Genomic DNA, 15,996 nt, shown 5'->3' with positions numbered 1-15,996 from the left:
TGTATTGAAATCTCAAATGTACATCGCGTTGGATAAAAGCATCTGCCAATTGGGAAATTGTAATTATTGCAACACTTATTTTCCATTATAGACTTTATGCTGATTATATTTACATGATTTCTGTATTTACTAACACTTTAATTGCTTCAAAATGTCACTCTTTCCCTTTAATTGGCCTATTAATCATGTCACAATTAAATTAGGAACCCAATATATCTGACTTCACAGGTCAAAAGTTGTCACTAATGGGAAACAGAAATATCAAGACCCTTACCATATTGTGTTCCTTAAGGAGTTAACATGCTTGATTTAGAACGTTTTCCCCCGTGCTAGTTAGAAGATGTGCATGTGGTAGAGAGAGAGTGGGAGAGAGAGAGGGAGGGAGGGGGGAGGCCGAGATACTCCAGCAATCCTCCAGGGGTAGACCCAGTTCCCTTGTGTGTGATGTGCATGGAGCTGCTTGGTCTTGTGATAAATGACCTGTGTTTTCAGAAGCCAGGAGGGTCAGCTCTGCCATGCCAACCTTGACAGCCAATGCTATAAGCCCTTAATGAAGATGGAAGAAATTGGTTGCTTTGGAGGTGGGGTGGAAATCATATTGTGATTAAGGCTATTTGCTATGCGAAGGTTATTTCATAATGCCTATTTTCCGATTGCAAGCCCCGCCCACAGAGTGAATTCACCGGGGGAGGGGGAGGGGGAATCCTTGCAAAAGTATATGGGAAATGTCAGTGCATGCTGTCACCATCCTCTTTAAAATGATAAAAACAAAGTATATTTATAGTTGTCACAATCATCTTTTAAGTGTTTAAAGCCTGTATGCTTTGTAAAATGAAGGTTAGGGTTAGGATTTTCCTATTTAACCATGACCAAACCCATACCATAACCCTAACCAAATTGTTGTACTTGCCTAACCCCTAATAACCAATCTTTGGAACGTAATTTAACGTTTTCAAATAAGAAAGTTTGTGTTAAAATGTGTATGGCTGGAGCAGGAAATAGAACCCCAGTCGTCAGGATTGAAAGACAAGCACTTTACCCATTAAGCCAGAAGCCCAAGCACACCCTGAGCAGAACATGTTCAACCCCTAACCCTAACTTTAAAGGAACACCAGCTTTGTATCCTTACACCATCAGGAGTATATCAGTTATTCATTTAGTTTGACAGTTAGTTAGTGAGAGTTGAGTTAAAGTGTGGACCAGTGATGTCATTCATGCACAAATGACATCACTGGTCCAGACTTTAACTCTCAATAACTGTCAAACTAAATGAATCCCTGCAAAGCTGTTTACAGTTTTCTGATATACTACTGATGTTGTAATGATACAAAGCTGGTTCAAAATTGGCAGAGTTTTCCTTTAACACTTTTGTACTTGCCTAACCATAACAACCAACATCCTTAAAACAAAAATAAAGATGCAGTCTACATGTTTGAAGACTTGTATGGCGATTCCTCTGTTCTGCTCATGGCTTTTTAACAGAAAGGCTTCAGTGCTAACTTGCTAACAATGGCATGGATGGACACGTCGCTGTCCATGGTGCTGATCTTCGTTTCTTATTGTTTTACAAAGAAAAAGGGCACGTGGGTGAGACCAGGGTTTCCCAAGTCCCAACGTTTTTATGTTTGGGACCCCAAGTAGAGACCCCCATTAGATCACATCAGACCCTCATTTGATAATGCGGTCTCGTCTCTGGAACCCCCATCTGAGAAACAGTGGAGAGAGTGAGAGAGCGCATTCTTATTCCCTCCTGGGTCTAACTTCTAGTGAAAATGATCTTCATCCTCATTTTGCCAGGGAGCCCCCGGAATGCACTCAAGGCGTCTCAGGACCTTACTTTTGAAACCAGCTATGACACTTTTGAGACATGATTGCTTGCTAGGTGGCACTGTTTAAGCCATTGACTGAAACGCAGCACACGAAAGGCCCAGTCTGTTTATGGCTATGTATATGTTCAAGTCTAATTTATTAGGTTATGAATTGTTATGATGTTTTCCTCTTATACAGTCCTTTACATGTTAAGTAGCCTGTTCCATGCACAAACGCTGTCTGCCTCGAAAACAACCAGCAAATCAAATCACCTTTGGCTGTCGAGCTGCTGATGAGCGAGCCTGTCCTGCCCGTGGCCTATGCAGCCTTCCCACTATGCTTTCCCTCTCTCTTCCTCTCTCTCTCTCCATCCCTCCCCTCCTCCACATTCACTGCTCCCTCTTGCGCGCACGGGCAGCAGCAGCAGCAGCAGTAGCGCTTTTCTGACGCACCATCGGAGGCGAGCGCAGTCGCACAGGCTATCAAGAGAGACTCGACATCTCCCCCCTCGGAGCGCTGCGGTCAAGCTTTATACAGCAGCACCCACTCTGTTTGCTTGTATGCCTTCTGTCCTGTCCGTATTCCTCGTTGCATTTTTATTTTTTTAATATATATATATTCGACAGTGCAATTGGCAGGGATGCCCACAGTTGCCATCCCGTTGGCTGGGAATTTACTCCGGAGGTGAATTTGTATCCATAACAACTGTCAACGAGAGTGGCTGATTCCGATCTATAAGAGGTCTTCATGTGTTCGGGTAATCCTTTTGGACATTCCTGTGCTCATGCATAAGTGGTTTAAATTAAAGGAGAAAGGGGGGGCTGAGTTGGAGGGCTACTGACAGCAGGAGCGTTTGGATGACGGACACCGAGAGGCAATAGCGCTCCCGTGCAACGCAAGTCTCTGTGGTGCAGTTTCACTTCTGGACCCTTGGAATATTCTTACAGATTAACAGAGGCGCCGTTATCAAGCATAATTATTTTCCAGTTTGCAGTCATAAGCGAAACGACGAGTTTGCCCACTGCAGGGGCTGCTGCGGCTTTCTTGTCCGGTCCGCTTTGATATAGCTACGATTCTCTTGTCGGGTGGGCGACTGGGCATCCCGGCCGAGCCCGAATTTGCGATGCCTAAACTGTGAGGGTAAGGCGGGATCTCATTTGGTCTCATAGCATGGCTCCAGCCCGGAGGGACTGCAGCGGCTGGGAGATGTTCGTCCTGCTCCTGTCTGTTTTGCTGCTCCAGCCTGCCCTGGCCAAGGTGTGCAACGACCGCACCAGACACGGACAGGACAACAGCTGGTTCGCCAGGGACGGGGAAAACTTGCCCATCATGGTCCTTATGCCCATGAACGAGTCGGCCCTGATGAGCAGCATCAGCCAGGGGATCGAACCCGCGGTCCAGCTGGCCATCGAGCACATACGGGAGTCCAGGAAGTACTCATTCTCACTCATCACTAAAATCTACGACACTGAGGTAAACAAACGCCACATAACGGTGACATGGCTCGTGTGTGTTGTGTGTACGTTCACGTGTGTGTGTGTGTGTGTGTGTGTGTGTGTGTGTGTGTGTGTGTGTGTGTGTGTGTGTGTGTGTGTGTGTGTGTGTGTGTGTGTGTGTGTTGTGCGCGCGCGCGTTTGCATTGCCCCGCAGGCAGCGCATGCAGGCTGCGCTCCATACATACAGCGCGTCCATGCAGAGACGCTGCGTTCTGTCATGTTTGTATCATCTGCGCAGCCTCGTTAACGACAGCGCGTTTTCATTGCGCTAAACTCGACTGCTGTCGCTACTTATTTGACCACACTGCACGGTGATCGAGCCTGTTCCCTACGTGTGTCTATTTTTAAATGCCAGAAGTGGGTGTAACCTGGCACCTTAATTAAGAGACGCTGCATAGACACAGGGGACATAGCGTCTCTCACGTAGGGCTACCTTCAAGCTTTGAGTTTGCATTGGTGGAATGCAAAGCCTACTGTGTACAATAAAACGACAGTCAACTCGGCACACTCAGTGGTAGAGAGTGTAACGAGTTGAGTCTTTTTCTGATCATCAGTTTAATATCAGATAGATGTGTCTGTGAATTCAGCTTCCAGTGCGGTCTATGTAAATATAAGACATTTCAGTCACGAATCACTGTATTGTGTGACAGGAAAGGAGCTGCTTCTCATCTTACCTGAAGATGGCGGTAATTTGATGTGCCATTCCTCAGACTCCTTGCACTCAGTCTTGAAAGGAGCTGGGTTTGACTGCACTCAAGCTCCAATTTTATTTGATATTATTTGATAAGGACACTGTATAATAATAATAATAATAATAATAATAATAATAATAATAATACTAACAATTACTAGCCTACTACTAATAATAATAGGCTACAACAATTGAGAAGCTTAGATGAAATCCTCTTGAAGAGTGGTGCTGTAGGCCTAAGCAATGTAAGCGTTTTGAGAACACTAGGTATTTGCATCAATCAGTCAGTAGCCTACTGACAATGCTGGGCTACTCTGCAGTAGTAGTAGTAGCTCATTCCTTATGGGGGCACAATACAATTGTGGAGAATAACGGCTCTAATCATATCATGTCAACATGAAAGCAGGCTGATGAGTTGACAGCTCTTTTCAGCAATTAAGATACATCTCTTGAATGAGATGGCGTAGACCTGCTGCTCAGCCAATTACATATACATCATTTCAGCAGTCTGATTCAAAGGTTCTTTTTAATTCTCAAAATATCTTAACCCTTGTACCCCAATGCCGCGGAATCCTCAATTTACTATTGGTCCATCTGATGGACCTTAACAGGAATACTGTACTAATTTATAAATATTAATTTAAATTTTTAAATTTTTGACTGTTTATAATTCATTGGTAACTTCTTCCCTAATACCTCATACCAACATTTCATACCTATTCGAATTTTAACCCCTCAAATGCCAGTGTACAGTAAGTACAGTAAAAAAAAAAAAAGTACATAAAAAAAAAAAAGTGATTTTTTTTTCCATTTCCATAAAGACAAACTGGCTTTGGGTCTGATATTATGGGCAGGTTGGGGTGTTTTACAAAAGTCACCACTGCAAGATGCCTAGTATCAAAGATTCGCAGGCATGATGTCACAATAGCTATGACATCACTAGCCTATGACATCATCAGTGATGTCATGAGATGATTTTTTGTCAATAATATGTCACTGATGACATTACTGATGATGTCACAGACATTGTGACATCATCAGTGGGTTTTTGTATTTTTTGTGATTTTTTGTAAAAATAGTATTTTTTCATATTTTGAGCCAAAAATCCAAAAAGCGCATGTTTTGGACTTCCAGCCATTTTCCCCAAAAAACACAAACGAGCTTTAGTCCAGCATTTATCCTGGTCTAAAGGCTTCAAATCAGTAGTGTGGACTGTCAAATTCAGTTTTCTAATATTTTCCCATTTTTGGCATAGGAATCAGTTTTTTTTACATTTCATGTAAACTGTATGGAATTGATTGCTATGCCAAAACTGGGGGAATATGGGGAAATAGGCAAACACATTAGAAACTACAATTTTAACCGCTTGAGTCAAGGTGAGATGTGTAACATCAAGGAAATAATGATTTTTTGAAAAATTTGCTGGAAGTCAAAAAAAAAAAGTTCTTTTTGTGCAAAATTAACATTGAAATCAATGGGACAACTATGCAATGGACTTTGAGACCATGTAACTCCCCCAAAATTTCTACCAACTCCAAGGTTAGATATTAAGGTCAAAGTTCAAGGTATTTGGTCCAGGATGCCCGCTGAAATAAATGAAATAAATTAATTTTGTGAAAATTTGCTGGGAGTACCAATAGAGTGGTTTCAATGGAAGTCAATGGGTCCATCAGATGGACCAGTAGTAAATTGAGGAGTATTTTTGAAAATAGGTCTTAGGAGCGTATAAAAATGATAACTATGATTGATTTTTGTCAAATACCCCCAAAAAAATACCTAGCCTTAGTTTAAAACCATTTACTCAAAAACTGTCGAAACGGCCCATACGCGAATGCAGGAAAAGTCCATCAGATGGACTAGCGGGGTACAAGGGTTTTAATGTTAACTTTTTTCATTATGCCCTGGATTGCACCCATTTTTTTTTTTTTTTTTTTTTGTTCTTTGGAGAATTGAATCACTTATTCAGGATAGCAAGGTGTGCCCATGAGAAAGAGCATGCAAATCTCTGTTGACAGGGCTAAGCCGTCACAAGCAGCATGCACTCTCGGACCATCGGATTAATATGCTGTTATGAGAGTTATGATTTTGCTCCTCCTGTTCCCCGGGAGAGAAAGCTGAGCTGGACGCAAGAGAGGTCAGTGGGCCAGCTTGACATCCGCTCGCTGCCAATGTCTGATAGTGATGCCAGCTTCCTAATACTGGCAATCAATGGAAACGCATGCGAACAGGGTCATGTGAAGACTTTTTGTTCAAAGGCTAAATTCTATTCCACTGTGGCACTGCCAATGCCTTTTGGAGATGTTTGTTGTACAGACCAGCCGGAAATCCAAGCGCTGATTGGGTAGGATAGGATATGTCACAATAAAAATAATCCATGGCTGTGTAAAAAAAACAACAACGTTTGATTATTGAATTAACAACAAATACTTGCGGATGCCCATCTCTAAGGAGCAGAACATATAGACATGGATTTAGTTACTTGAATAGCTGAATGATGCAATGCAGGATATCACCCAGAGGTGGCCTGTTTGCTGGGGTTATTATTACCATGCTGCCAGCAATTTCCATTTACAAGCCACTGGAAACACACTCTGACTGCCACTGTTAAAGTCAACAAAGGACCAGAGAGAACACCCTGCAGCACAAATGACAACACATCGCTGCAACAGGAATCAGTTGTGGTTACAGAGAGAATAGCGAGGAAACATCCTGAGTGTTGCATGGGTGAAGCATGTATCTACCCATGTGGGACTATAATGTTGTTTGTTTATATGAAACAAAGTGATCTGAAGTGTCCATAGCTTCTCAACACGTGCAAACATTTACAGGTAGATAAGACCTTTGCCCTGGACTGTGTTATTGCTGCAGTGATAGCTGTATTGCTGTTGGAGCCATAACATGTTTATAGGAGCAATAACGCAGAGTTAGCGGCGTAGTTAGCAATTTACAACACATGTGTTCATTACGCATTTATTGCCGTATAATCTCTTTCTGTTACTCTCTTACACATGGTTAGAGACGGGAAAGACCCAAACACAGATACACAGACACTGGGGCACACACACACACACACACACACACACACACACACACACACACACACACACACATACACACACACACACACACACACACACACACAAACACAAACATGGCTTCCCCCCTTCCCCACATGCTTATGTTGGAAAACAATACATGCATCAGCGCGTTTGTTGCAGCTAGCAGCAGGCATGTGTGTGTGTGTGTTTGTGTGTGTGTGTGTGTTTGTGTGTGTGTGTGTGTGTGTGTGTGTGTGTGTGTGTGTGTGTGTGTGTGCGTGTGCGTGCGTGCGTGCGTGCGTGTGTGTGTGTGTGTGTGTGTGTGTGTGTGTGTGAGAGAGCACTGGGATTTAGCCCGGCAGATGTAAGTAATCAGTCCCTGAGCAGAGGCTCTTTATCCTTTTATCCCCTCTCGATAGAGCCATGGGCAGGCTGAGCAGGCCAGCCCATCCCCTGGTGCTGTGCGGCTGGGTGGTGGTGCTGATGATGACGGTGCTGATGTTGGTGGTGGTGAGGCTGAGGCACTGGAGGCCAATCCCACAGTAAAAGCCCTCAGAGCTGAAGCTGTGGCACTATGGAGTTGCTTGGTGGTTGTAGGGCTAAGGGGTGAAGAAGCAGTTACTGGAAGTACAGCAGATGCTCCACTTTGGAGCGCCTGGAGGACGGGGCACGAGCTGTGCTTGGGGCGGTGGGAACTCGCTGGTTGATCATGCTACGGCTCAGCTGCACGCAAAAAGACTTTTCGTCACGGCCGTGGGCTGATGTCGAGTTGCAGATGCAGGCCTTTCTTTGCTTTAGAACCTGTGCATTCCAGGGAGAGAAGAAGCAGGGTGGCTTATATGGACTTTGAGGCGGAGTGTCAGGGCACGAGTTGCTCCTCCACTCTGGATGTGAGAGTTTGACTGTAACAGGGGACGGATACTGTAACTCCGCAGGCTTAGAGGATCAAAGCTTGGGAGAGGACAGGACGCACTGGAAGAGGATGGAAGGCAGACTTTTGGGCAGTGAGAGTGTTCTAGGCTAAGCAATAGCTAGTTCACCGGCTTATAGGATCTGTAGGACAGGCCCCTCGAGGGAAGCCAGTCAAGGAGAGATCACTTCTAGCAGAGGAGTTAGGAACATATCTTGAACAGTAGTACGCAAAATGTTAGAACGTATTTGTTATTTTTTTTATCAACTATTGCATAATAGTTGCATGATAGGCTGATATGCATAATTGCATGTCAGCCATTAATGTAGATACAAATGTCAACCTTACAAATCAAATAGACAAGAGATTGGGTTGCTGTCACAAATAGGGATTACACACACACACACACACACACACACACACACACACACACACACGCACACACACACACACGCACACACACACACACACACACACACAAACCGTAGATGTTATTGTATGAATCTGAATGCTTGTGAATTAGGATATCAGCGAGACAACGTGGATTAATTAATGTACGCCATAAAAACATGCTAGGCCAATGTACAGCTCATACTGCAGCAGTGGTCACCTTCTGTGGAAAAGATTTCTATCAAGCTGGAAACTATAGCCTGGTAAAGCAGCCGGTCACGTGAACTCTCTATGGAAACTATACCTTGCGACTGAATTTCAGCGGCCGCGTTTACGAGCTTGAGCTGCATTGAGATGAAATAGACCTGCCATGTCACACAGATGGAGGGGGGGGGGATGGAAGGAGAAGCCAAAGACACATGTAAATCCCTTCGTTAGGCTCCGGGAAGAATGAGTGATTTATCCCCCATATCACCATCGCCGCATCTGTCTATCGATCCATGTCACTTGTGGAAAGGGCCAAATGTTAGCTGATGAAAAGGGCGGAGAGTTTCCTCTGAGGCAACAAAGACGAGCCACTTGATCTGCTTCTAGAACTCTTCATATCAGTGGCCACTTTCACAAGATCAATGGCCGCTTCTTGGATAGAAAGCTCACGCACCAGATGGTATCAGTGTGCGTTAAGGACATCTGTTCCCATGCTCTCATGTTTCTGACAGTGTGTATTTCTAGCTCTCAGAGAAGGTTGAACACATGTATTTTTAAAGACAAATCAATGCCAACCACAAAGACGGGCAGAGTCCGCAGTCGTCGCACACGCGGATCTCCACCTATAGCGCACCAGATGATATGCAGATGGGTATTTTTAGTCACAAGGCCCTGTCCATCCATGAGATGCTATGGGCCTCCTGAGGCCCACGTTAGCATCATGACCTGTGTTTCTACAGATACCGCACACACATATCGGTTGTCCGCTGGAGAATGGTTGCAACATGTCACATCTGTGCACATGTCGGTCGCCTGGACACCGGCGTACGGTGCACTTGTTCACAGGAGGGAGAGAACACACCCCTGAGCATGATGTACTGTCTGTAAGGCCTCCTGTCATTTTGTCACAAGACGTTAGACTTTCTGTGAAAAAGCAGCATGACCATAATGGAGGTCACGCTGCTGTCGAGCAGAGATCTGAAGTGGAGGAGAGCCTCTTCAGCGCTCGTGCTCTTTTGACTGTGGTGTTTGAGGAGAATCTTCGCTTGGCAATGTGTCATCTGAATATTTATGTATGCATTGTAAGTCATTGTTGCACATATTTATATATTTAAAAAAAAAATCACTTTTGACTTCATCTTTTACATAACTGGGTATATATTCCATTACCCACTCTTGCATACCACACACAGTATCCTTTCCTGATCCACTGCGGTGCACCCAGTCAGCAGTTAACACACTCAGAACAACTCACCCCTGATCTCGTGTGTGGAAACCCATTTCATGCGGGCCAAAAAAGCCAGCGCCTTTTGGACGTGGTATATGTCAGGGTCTCATATGGTGTGTGTGCCACATTATTATCTAAACATCTGACATCCACTCTGCTGCCATAGCGCCGCCGACCCGTACGGGGTCAGCCAACGTTGGCCTGTCACACACTATCCCTATGGAGAGGATGTGGACGTGGCGAGCCGGAGGGGGAGAGCTAGAGAGGAGCAGCTTGTGACAGCTGTGCTGCTCTCGAGGCATAGAGGAAGTGCTGAGTGTGGCTGTGTGTGTGTCCAGTCCACTGACCCCACACACACATAGAGAGGATCAATGTGTGTCACGTTCTCACAGAATGAACGGGATCTCAGGGGAGAGGCGAGAGAGAGAGAGAGAGAGCGAGAGAGAGAGTGAGAGAGTGAGAGAGAGAGAGAGAGAGAGAGAGAGAGAGAGAGAGAGAGAGAGAGAGAGAGGTGTAGGTTTAAGTGAAGGGAGATCCCAAAATAGGATTATACCATCTTCTATGCAGGAAGAGGAAATGGCTAACCTCTTAATTCTTATTGGATCCATAATGTAATGCTATTTGTGCTGTTGCCCTGAGGCTGTATACTTTAATGGCCATATGAAAAAAAGAAGAAGACGCAATTACTACATGCCATTAGGTACTGGCATTAGATCAGTTAGAGGCTATTAAGCTCTTGCCCATTTGATGTCAATGATATAATTTAACAGGTTTTCCATACAGGCAATTATGCTAATGTCACAGACAGTATAGTTTTGTTGTTTTCACCCTGAGATGGTTCATCAGAAGCAATGAAACACAGGGTCACCATTGACTCAAGTTAGTCGAGTTCAGCACTAATTGCTGACCTTTTGGCTGAGTCAGGTCTCCAATGGCCTGGAGGAGAACAAGACCAACACTAACATGAACCTCCCCGATGAAGCAGGCTCTTTAGTGGCCTGAAGCTGTCTGTATAATAGATACAACAGGACTCTGACACACACACACACACACACACACACACACATTGATGACACACAGAGTCTACTCCCCCCGCAGCACTGCCTGGGGTCAGAGCACTGTGGTCAGCTGGCCAAGCAGACATGGATTGGTTGTTCAGTGTCATTGAGAGGGGAGTCTCAGGATGGGGGGAAGGGGGTTGCATTTTCAATCTTTTGCTCTTAATTTATTTCTTTTCCTTGCATATCTCTCTTACATTTGATGACACATTCTATACGTTCTCATTTGTATCGTGCTATGGTCACAATAATATTCTGTGGGCACTATATGGTCTTGACCCTGGCATTTATTACTATTGTGCCTTTAAGCTCCTTTAAGCGTATTCTAATCTTGCAATTTTAAATTGTGCAAGATAATAGTGTCAGGTAAACACCTAAAATGTATTTATGATGACGGATGTTATCAAAGGCCATCCATGCAACTGCTGTTGCACATGCTGTTTGTGCATCCTGTTGTCGCTGATACAAAGCTAGTTGTTCTGTGTGCCCGTCCCTTTCACCAGCATCATCACAATATAGTCTTGACCCCATGAGTGACCACTGTTTCCTGTTGACCCCTGAGGGTTGTCCTGAGGCTTAAAAGGGAAACGTTTGTCATCTTTGGCTCTTCTTTGCTGGTACATTACACCACCCGGCCCCCTTGGCCGGCGTCTCTTCATTAATAACAGCAGTTTCCCCTAGAAACATTTTCAGGCCTGGAGGGATTTAGAAACGTACCCCGACCGCAATGGTGGGGGCCCTCGCTGGTGACGCTAAACTTTTAGCTAACCTGTTCACATCTATGTTCGCTATGGCATCCCAAGTATCATCATACTATTATGAGATGCGATGCGAACAGTTGTATTATGGGATGTGCGTTTCCCAGGCAATGACACACAGCACGGCACGCTGGCACGATGCTCCTAAAAGCAAAATGCTTATTGTTTTCAATGATTTGGCATCTTCTATTACTGTCAACACCAGTATTGTTGTATTGTAATAATATGCCATAAAGGTTTATTGAAATTTTGGGGAGAGCAGGGGGAGAAAAAAATAAAAAATCTGGCCTGGCGGGGGCGTCGTTGGCCTGGCGGGCCCGCCAGGCCTGTAGAATGGTAGGGGAAACACTGAACAGTACTTAATTGGATGCAGCATTGGTATGCCAAACACTGACACTCAACAGGTCAGTTCAAGTGTGAGAAAAACAAATGAGCCTTCTGGCTTTCTCCATGTAGCACCTTGCGTGCATCTTCGTGTGGTAGATGAAATGTTCCTAAATTTCAGTGTTTGTTTGAGGAATGTCACAAATTCGTTTTCCACTATCTCTTGTCGTCCAGCATCCCTGCGGGGCTTTGATGCGCTCGCTGACCAAGGGCCAATCACATGGAGGCGGAAACGGCTGATTTGAAGAAAAAACTTCAAATCAAATAAAATAAACATTCCAAATGCACAATCTTGCTGGAGTGCTGCTACATAAATAATCCCTGATAGACGGGATGTGTGAGTGGGGATACCAGCAGCTAGTGCCAATATCACTCTGGCAGGTGTGATTCTTGGAGATGGAGACAATCACCCCGCACAGGTATCATTAACTAACAATCAGTCAAGCGCTCAGCGGCGCCTCCTGCTGAAATTAAACACAACGGAATGCCGTTGTCTCATTATCGCGCATCTCTTTCCGATCTGCCTGTCGACCTATTCTTTCTGCACCGCTAAACCTGCCTCGGCGTGATTGGCAGGAATCAAATTCGGCTGTTAGCTCATTAGCTCGTTGAGCTAAATGATATACAGTGGAGTCCCCCTGTATTGTCAGCCCGGGATTCTCTCGCGGTGTAGTCAGTGGAGCATTGTGCTTCCAGCTGCACTGTGTGTTGCAGATGCCTGTATGATGAGAAATTCCTGACAAATTGACACAGAGGCCGATACGTCACGTCAGTGCCATGTGGAGTGCTGCCTCCTCTGTAATGACAGCACAAAGATCTCAGCATATTTACCCTGCTATACTAATAACAAAAAAAGCTGATATGAACATATGTTGCCAGACTGAATTCACTGCATCCTAATTACATGCAGGCAACACCGCCATGTAACAAATCCTTTTAATGAATTCCGTTTTACAGAATCAATTACGTTTGAAATGAATTTGTCATCGGGAGATTTTAATCTTCCCTTCTATCGCCGCCGCCGCCGCCGCAGATGCTGTGATGAGACATCTGTTTGGCGTGCCCCGTCCTCGGCCTTTTCTTTCTTGTCTGAGAGCCTCCTGTCATTGAGTTGCACAGGCATTCCAAAAGGTGGCAAAGCAGGCAGATGGCTGCCATTAACATTAAACAAAGATTTACTTTCTGATTCACTTGGCTGTACTGCGATGTGTGTGTGTGTGTGTGTGTGTGTGTGTGGGGAGGAGGGGGGGGGCACCCAGTGGGAAATCACCCAGGAGAAAGAGAGGGGTGGGTGGGGTTGGGGGGGGAGGATGGACGGTGGTGGGAAACGAGGAGTTTAGGAGCGCAAAGTAGGGTGGAGAGATGGAGCATCTCGCATATTGTTGCTGTCGGGCGGAAACCTTGTATCTCCAGAAAAGCAATTTTTCACAAGGAAGAAAAAACATTCAAATTTTAACATTGTGAAATACTAATATAACATCTTTCACTGGCCCAAAGTACCTGGGACTTTCACAGCTTATTTTTGGGTAGCCTACCCACAAAATCCACGTATGAAAAAATAAAATGGCCGAATTTGGAGATACAAGGTTTCCGCCCGACTTCATTCAGTGCTTCTCAAAATGCTTTGAGTAAGATGGCTGCTGCCATGTTGTGTGCAACGCCGAGTCAGTCTAGCTGCTGCTGCTGCATCTACCTACCAAGCTGCTGCTGCTGCATCATCTACCTACCAAGCTGCTGCTGCTGCATCTACCTACCAAGCTGCCATTGATCTGGGGCACAGCCGTTTGCACAGTCAATTAACACATTGAATGTTTGCCCCCTGCTAAAGCTCGCTTCATTGCAAACTACTCGCAATCAAATCACTCTTATCTCACTCCTGACGTGAGGTGAGCATTCTACATTCCATTCAGGATTCCTTTGATGTTTTTGGTTGAGTGGCTAAATGGTTTCATAATCATCTTCATGATATGCTGTTGTAGTCTGTGTATTGAAGTCATTTTTTCGTGCACTCACTATGAGTTTGTGTGCTTATGGTTCCCGTGGTTACCGACCCTAAGGGAGATGCCCTGCTGTTGCATGTCGGGGGAGAATTTCCATCACTAAATGACTGTGTGAAAGATTGTGTGTGTGTGTGTGTGTGTGAGAGAGAGAGAGAGAGAGAGAGAGAGAGAGAGGCAGACAGACAGACAGAGACTTTGCTTCTTTGCATTGACCCCTCTCTGATGTTGTTTGACCTTTGACCTTGATCCCACAGATCACAATGTGGCCGCCGTGACCCAACTTGACAAGACAACCTTTTTAACAGATGGCTATATTCATTAGCGCCTCTGTTTGCCATTATTATGTAATAATAATCCTTAAAATGCGGCATGGATGTGGTACACAGTCAGTGAGAGCACCCCTCCTCCTCCGTCACACACACACACACACACACACACACACACACACACACACACACACACACACATCAGGTCATCAACCTCCCCAGTCAGTTTCTTTATCCTCTCCATCACATTCTCTTCTCTGCTCTATCTTCCTTTCACTCCTCCTTTCGCTCTCTTCACCCCCCCCCCCCCCCCCCCCATAGACACACACACACACACGCACACACATGCACACACACACACACACACACACACACACACACACACACACACACACACTCACTCACCTCCCCGTTACCCTCTCCTGTGAGTGGACAGAAATGAAAGGATTACCGTGGAAGGGGTGTGGCATTGTCATTAGAGATTGGACGAAACATGTGTATGCCCCCGTCTCTCTCGGGGGGGCCCAGCACACAGCCATACGCACACACACGCACACACACACACACATACACACGCACACACACACACACACACACACACACACACACACACACACACACACACACACACACACACACACACAGCCATACGCAGAGAGAGTCTGTCCTTGTCAGCCCTGTAATTACATTACAGCCTGTGTAATTCCTATAGGCAAAAAAGGAGGTGCTGTTGTGATGAATGTGTGAGTGCGTTGCATATGGTGTGTTTGAGTGAGTGAAGGCCTCTCATCACATGTGATCCTGTGTATCTGAGTGATAGAAGAGGTGGACTTGTATAGGTGTGGCAGCACACACTGTGTGCTTGTTGTAGCATGTGTGTGTTCTATTCCCTGGGGGTCGATGGCACTTGGCACCTGTCCCCAGAGGGCAGCTCTGTTGTCATGGCCACAGCTGGGATGTGTTGAGACTCAGGCAGGTTCCACATAGACATCATAATCGTTCTCTCTTCGTGTCCATTCTCCTCTCTATTTGACACAGACATACTCACACGCATGCACACGCACACCAGTGGCAGCCGGCCAATAGAAGGCCCTACCTGGGCGTCTGGGTAGTGTAGCGGTAGATTCCCTGCCTACGAACACGAGGGTCACAGGTTCGTATCCACGTGTTACCTCCGCTTTGGTCGGATGTCCATACAGGCACGATTGGCTGTGCCTGAGGATGGGAAGCCAGATTTGGGGTATGTGTCCTGGTTGCTGCACTAGCGCCTCCTCTGGTCGGTCGTGGGGCGCCTGGTCGGGGTGCTAGTCTCGGCTCTCCCCAGATCGGCAGAGGGTGGAGCAGCGACTGGGGGCAGCCAATAGGGCAGCATGGGGATAAATTGGCCAAGTATAATTGGGGAGAAAATGGGGGGAAATCTGAAAAAGAACAATAATAATAGAAGGTGATGAAGCACCAAATAGTGCTTCATCACCACCATTTGGTAGATGGCAATAGCCCCTCCCCCCCCACACTATATATAAAAAAAAACAATTAGCTGAAAACCCAGCTCTCTCTCTCATTTAACACATTGAGTGCCAGCGACGCCATATGGCGTCAAGAGAAATTTACCGTAGAGTGCCAGCGACGCCAAATGGCGTCAATAACTCCAAATTGTTTTTTTGACGGGGGGGTGTCGATCTAAGCCTCTTACATCGCCTCTTACAATATGAGAGCTATTGAATGTGTCTAACCTATTTTACAGAACCCTTAGGTGGCGAC

The 15,996-nt window shown here is 45.6% G+C and overlaps 1 protein-coding gene across 1 annotated transcript in view; it reads left to right on the top strand.

Annotated features, from left to right (window-relative positions):
- Nucleotides 1-2,979: 2,979 nt before the first annotated feature.
- The window catches only part of gabbr2 (gamma-aminobutyric acid (GABA) B receptor, 2), a gene marked incomplete at both ends in the record, with an annotated part of 258,155 nt that continues 245,138 nt past the window's right edge, over nt 2,980-15,996 (top strand). The window contains one exon of the mRNA XM_083646683.1: nt 2,980-3,282. Coding sequence (XP_083502809.1) covers nt 2,980-3,282 — 303 coding nt within the window. The remainder of the gene's footprint in view (nt 3,283-15,996) is intronic.

The sequence above is a fragment of the Poromitra crassiceps genome (genome assembly GCF_964638095.1).
Source record: "Poromitra crassiceps genome assembly, chromosome: 11".
NCBI lineage: Eukaryota > Metazoa > Chordata > Actinopteri > Beryciformes > Melamphaidae > Poromitra > Poromitra crassiceps.
The sequence above is the reverse complement of the archived record's forward strand: the minus strand, read 5'-3'. Positions and strand labels throughout refer to the sequence as shown.